The sequence below is a fragment of the Zeus faber genome (assembly GCF_960531495.2).
Source record: "Zeus faber genome assembly, chromosome: 2".
Classification (NCBI taxonomy): domain Eukaryota; kingdom Metazoa; phylum Chordata; class Actinopteri; order Zeiformes; family Zeidae; genus Zeus; species Zeus faber.
This window is the reverse complement of record NC_137189.1, coordinates 3,034,586-3,040,585: the sequence shown is the minus strand read 5'-3', so window position 1 is coordinate 3,040,585 and position 6,000 is coordinate 3,034,586. Positions and strand designations below refer to the sequence as shown.

The 6,000-nt window shown below is 42.6% G+C and overlaps 1 protein-coding gene across 3 annotated transcripts in view; it reads right to left on the bottom strand.

Annotated features, from left to right (window-relative positions):
• Positions 1–1,826: 1,826 nt before the first annotated feature.
• The window catches only part of col12a1b (collagen, type XII, alpha 1b), a 120,529-nt gene continuing 116,355 nt past the window's right edge, over positions 1,827–6,000 (bottom strand). For 2 of the 3 annotated variants that reach the window (XM_080024363.1, XM_080024364.1), the window contains 2 exons: positions 4,425–4,598; positions 1,827–2,148 (listed from right to left, as the gene is read on the bottom strand). In XM_080024363.1, coding sequence (XP_079880489.1) covers positions 2,027–2,148; positions 4,425–4,598 — 296 coding nt within the window. In that variant the 3' untranslated portion in view covers positions 1,827–2,026. Of the gene's footprint in view, positions 3,491–4,424; positions 4,599–6,000 lie in introns of all 3 variants that reach the window. The other variant, XM_080024365.1, reaches the window with a different exon arrangement.

Sequence of the window (6,000 nt, the reverse complement as noted above, 5' to 3'; positions counted from 1 at the left end):
CCCGAAAAGCATTTGATCGCAGAGCGGCCTGCGCTTGGATCGCGCACCCATCGGTGATTGCATCTCGATGTGCTTTTATTCCTTGGACTGTGGAGGAAATATCAAAGCTGCTGATAAGAGCGTTCAGCCTCAGTCGCCCTGTTTCCCAATTACAGCTCGATAATGGAAAACAACGGGGGGGGGGGGGTACAAAGTGTATTATTTTGTTCTCATAGCTCCTCCATCTGTTCTCATGAAAGTCTGAATCAATTAATACCTTTCTAGGATGAAAGGAAAAAACTATGGAAACTAGTTTGGTCTCTAAACATAAAGATATTTATTCAGGATCATTTTCAAGTACAGCAATTAAATATCCACAGCACACAAACGGCTTAATGCAATATTTAAAACCTTCCAAAGATTAAAAAAAAACTAAAAAACATCTATATATAAAATATCGTATATACGTCAGGGTATCAAGCAGTAGAGTTGTGTCATCCCTGACTGGCAATCTGAGTCTGAACGGGCAATCTGAAAACACGACCTGCGCTCTTCGTATCATAGTCTATTATTACTTCGCTGTATTTCAATAAATAACAAGTTGGGAGGTGAACTGTTGGATGTACTGTAGCGACTCCATATAGCAGTGCACAATATATGCTTCTCTTTCGCTCATTCTCCTGCTCATCCAAAGCCTCCTCGACCAGTGGCTGCAAGTGGCTTTCACCAAAAATGAACTAGTCTAAGAAGCTGTCAGGGGGGAGCGGCTGATCAGGTATTTCCGTAGAGTTCGAAGGCTTATAGTGGAGGGGTGTGTCTCGCTTTGTGCACTTTAGCTGTAAAGATTTATGTTCAAGACCGTGATTCAGGAGGGAAGCGTCTGAAAGAGTGATGAAGTGAAGGACACTAATTGTCATCAAGTCAGGAGGGTCGCGACCAAATAAATGTGGGGGCTATCTGCTCATTTTCCGCTAATGACTTGGAGCGAGTTCTCTGGCTGATCATTCGCCCTCGGCTCGCCAAGAGCGACGCTCTGACCGGAGGTCTTTCTGACGGGCATCATCATTCATGCTGTGTGAAGGGAGCGACGCTGATTCGCTGAGATTAAAAAAAAACGAGACCTGTGTTGATTTTCAGTAGTTTTATTGAAAAATGCCTCTTCTGTTTCAGAAATAAATAAGAAAATAAGGCTGTGGGGTTCACAATCTGCAGTTAAAACACGAAGCAGCAATACCATGTCCATAGTCTTGCAGGCAGATTTCAACTGCATTTCGATATTGATAAAACAATCAATGAACAAACAACTTTATCCTGGTTAGAACACAAACATAACAATAAGGCACTAAATATACACCACACACATGCAATTCCATCTTTCTCTGTAAAATCAGCTGTGACTGCGTGAAAGAAAAAACTGATAAATATTAAGGGATACAAGATGTAATCTGTGTTTAACTGCCCTATTGAAACTGAAACTCCTTGGAGGACACTCTGAACAGAAGAAAGTCTATATAAGTTAGGAAGAGCTCAAAAATATGCAAAAAGAATGGAATAAAGAACAAGGGATATTGATGTATATGTTGGAGGTGTTGGATGACGTGTTATTGGATATGAAACATTTCTCATCTGTGAACAGGAAGTTATTTCCCTCCACCTCGCTGGTCCAGCGCTGCTCGTTCATAAACACTTACTGCAAATATGTTACAAGCAAAAATCAAAAGAGGGGGAAAGAAAACTCGCAGGAACCCACCGTTTTTTAAAAATCTGATTTTCTTAAAGACCCCCCACACCCCTCCCACGCCCTCCCGCCTCTTCACGTCCCGTGCCCCCCCACCCCCACACCCGGAAGGATGAATACTCACACATGCTTCATTAAGTCATCAAAGGTATTTCCAAATAAAGACAAGGTGTCAAACCCTGCTTCTTGTCGGCATCTTGCTTTTGGTGTGAGACATGCACATCGGTTATCAATAAAAACCTACATTAAACACAGCGACAGCAAACACAGGTTTGAACTAACAAAAGGAACCGGAAGATCATCGACACCTTATGACGGTCGTCTCTTGGACGCTTTCCTTGATAGCGATCTCTTTCGACGCTCGTTTTGAGAAACCTCATCCTCCTCCGAGATGGGGACCACGTAGGTGTCAGACTCACGTGGATGAGGCTCTGGTTGGAGATAATGTTTGGGCCCATTGAGCATGGATGGAAATTCGGGAAAACAGTCTTGCATGCAAGGCTTACAACCGGGGGCTGAAGTCTGCACTCATAGAAGGTTCGTACTGTAAACAGCAAAGTGCATTATTTATTCTTTCTTTTAAAGGTGCAATTTGTAATATTGGACAGTTGGCGAGGGGATCTGGCTGTGTCACTTGTTTGGAGCGTAATTCAACCAGTTTTTGGGGATATAAGGGTTGTAGTTCACGGGGGAGAGATGCACAGGTCAGGAGGAGGAGCATTTCCTCCTGAAACAGAGAGTACGGACCGGACCGCCTGTTTGGAGAGCTCGAAATCTCAGCAGCCGTTGAGGTGACAGAGGACCGGCTGGCATTGGGCCATAAAATTTGCGACCCCCGATGAAATCACAAGGAAATGGAATAGTACTGATTGTAGTTTTTAAGAATGAATAACGTCACTTTGTCTGTTTACTCATAAACATAAACATACTCAAAAGAAAAAAGTCAAGTATGCGATCCCGTACCAAAAAGACAAAACATTTGGTGGTAACGATATAGAGTTAAAGTACAGTTTGTTTGGAGGAACTCCTCTACTGTGGTTATAGAGCGATACATCAACTTGTACAGTGAAAGAAAAGAAAACACAACTCCTGCACTGTGTTGCTGAGGAACCAAAAGGGAGAAGGAGAGGCATTCGTGTTGGCATTCAGAAAAGCAGCGAGTTGTTACAAGGCACAAGCTTTAAACTACAGATGTTAAGCTACATTTAGTAGACGTGATTCAAAACATCATTTACACAAGGCACAAATTAGTTTATTTACAGATGTCACCTCGAGGGTGATGCTGTTAACGTGGTTGTTGCCGTTGCTGCCGGTGGCAGTTGCCGTTGCTGGGGTAGTTCTAGTCGTTTCTCCGCCACTCATCCACCTCGTGTTAGTAATTGTTTGTTTGGTTGAGTTTTTGTTTTTGTTTGTTTTTGGTGCATGCTCCTCATCTCGACAGCGTCTCTCTCTCTCTCTCTCTCTCTCTCTCTCTCTCTGATCGGTCTTTGGCTTCAAGGTGCGTTAGGGCTGCAAGGTCGCTGCCACCGCTGCTGGTGCTGCGCTCTATCGGCTCTAAGGTGTTAGTACCAGCTCCTTGGTGGTGGAGATGTTGTGCGGCATAGTTTGTTAATGGTTTCCCTCGGTGGTTATCCTTAAATAGCTTTAGAGCATGAGCAAGTGTTTCAGTAACAGGACTTTGGAAATTGATGTGGGGTTTGGTTTGTTTTTTTGTTGTTCTGTTTGAGGAAGTGAAAGCAGCACAGTAAACAGAGAAAGTCTACTATGGTGAACCTGAAACAGGTCAAACAGGGAGGTGTCAGTGAGGTAGCGCAGAACAAGCCACAATATCTCTACACCCCATGTTACTGTACATGATTAGTGACTACGTACCCTCTATGTTGCAATGAAATACAGGCATGCACTAATTTCATCTCTACCTGAGGAGTTTCAATCCAAAATTCCAACAACATTTTCATTACACCATGGGCAAGATCGCTTGCAAAATATATTTTTTTTTATTAGAAAATGTATTTGCCCAATGGAAGTACTATCGTATCTTATGAAATTTGCTTATCTTCCAGTCCAAGTGAAATGAAAGTGTCTTTTTGTTAAAAAAGAATGTCTGTCGATCTGCTCTGTATATATATGGTCTAAGCTGTGTAGTCATTTTGGTGTCTGCATAAAAAAAATAAACTATATTATATGCTTCTGCAGGCATTTTTTCAGTAGCTGTAGATTTTGGTGCCCACTGACACTTTTGGTACCAGTGACCTTATTGGTCAAATATGAACCATTCCGATTATTTAATTTCCTTCTAAATGTTGAAAGGCGTAATGGGGCTGAGGATTCATCATGTAAGTGCCTCTCTATATAGCGTTAGCAATTAGCATTACATCAGGAGACATAGTTGACAGAGCGTGTCCACCGCAACGCCTGCTTACATCTGTCACTCAAACTAAGGAATTGGTCCTGAATCCCATTTTCACATCTCCAAAAAAACAGTTTCAGGCCTTTTTGAAATATGAAAAGTGGTCACAATAAGTTAAATAATGATTCATATTTTTCACTGACTGTAAGTGAGAAGATTCCTAATTTCACTTGGACGTTAAGAACACAATCACTGAAAAGCATTCATTCATTTTGCTGTAAAAACATTTTGGAAGGAGACTCCTCACTGACTCTCAGATGTTTTTTTAGAGCGCCCTGAGAAGCTCGGGCTCCGTACCTCTGTATCCCTGTTGTCCGTTGTATGGAATCCCGACGCACTGCGAGGAGTCGCAGTATCCGGGGGGGCCGGGGGGTCCCCGGATCCCCGCGAAGCCCTGCCGTCCGGGGGACCCGCGGGCTCCGGAGGATCCTGGAGGGCCGGTGGGGCCAGTCCTGCTCTCACCTGGGGGTCCTGCCGGAGAAACGGAGAGATCCATTCATCAAGACACAGATTTGAAAAAATCACTGAGCTTTACTGCTGAGAGCGATGGAGGGATTTAGGGTGTTTATCTAACGTGCCTATCAGGAGGTTGAGGGTTCATAGTTTTGCTCAAAGGCGCTTGGACGGGGATTCAGGTGCTGACAGACACCTCCAGGTATCATAACAACACTAGTGCTTGTTGGGATTGTCACCTAATTCAATAATGAAACAACACGTCTGTGTAGTGTGCGTTTAGCTCAAAGGCCGACCGAAATTTATAATCAAAACATTTTAATGTTCACAAACCTTGAACATGCCGTTTTATAAAACATTCAGGAACATTTTATTCATTTATAAATGAAAGGGCTGAGTTCAAGAAAATCGATCTTTGGATAGAATTCGATTCTGAGACATTTCACTGCATATATGTTTGAAAGTATGTATATGTATGTGACAAATAAACCTCTTGAATCTTGAATCTTGAATCTATTATTTGAATTTCTGATTCGATTTGATCAAATCAAATTTCTGAATCGATACTTTCTTTGGAAGTTATGCAACCAGTCTTTCCTTAAATCAAATACAACCATAGTCATCAAAAAAATTTAATATTTGTGAAATATTTTTATAATGCACATCAGATACTGAAAGGTCAGTAGTAATGTGTAAAATGTCAACATATCGATATACTGTAGAATTGTATCGTGAGCCGTCTCAACAACATGGGTGTGGCGGACAAAGGGGTCAAGCACCGGCTGCTTGACCATCGGCCCAATGATTGGGCCGATTTGAGGCAGCTTGGTGGCCGCGGGAAATGGGAACCGTGCTGTTGTCCGCAGCCGGTGCTTGACCACACCCCTTTGTCTGCCACAATGGGATTTAATCAAAATTGAATCGAATTGTGACCCTTTGTATTCTAAATCGATGAAATTGTGAGATCCCACGCAGTACCCAGCACTAGAAATTGACGAAAATTTTATAATATTTAGAAAGTAAGAAAATATTGGTGTTTCAATTTAAGTTTGATGATAGATTTATCACCTTTTTTGTAGTCGTACCTTTCCAAAGGTAAATAAAGGTGGTGAAAAGAGCCAAACTCAAAGTAGTATCATCATACTCTTATCCAGTGTAGTTTTGCGTAGTATCAACCAAACTAATTCCGTTTTCACACCAAAATGATAATTTTTAAACCTTGGTCAACCCGCTACTATAAACCTGCTAAAAATAGGCGATTGTCACCTTTCCTATTGCCAGGAGAAATTACGTTTCTCCATGCTGCGTACCGGTACTACGGTGGCGGGGAGCGGGGACCGGCTTGGGGTGTGGGGGGTTCTCCGCTGTGGTCCCAGCGGTGCAATCCCCACACTCACAACATTGCATGGTCCCCCATACA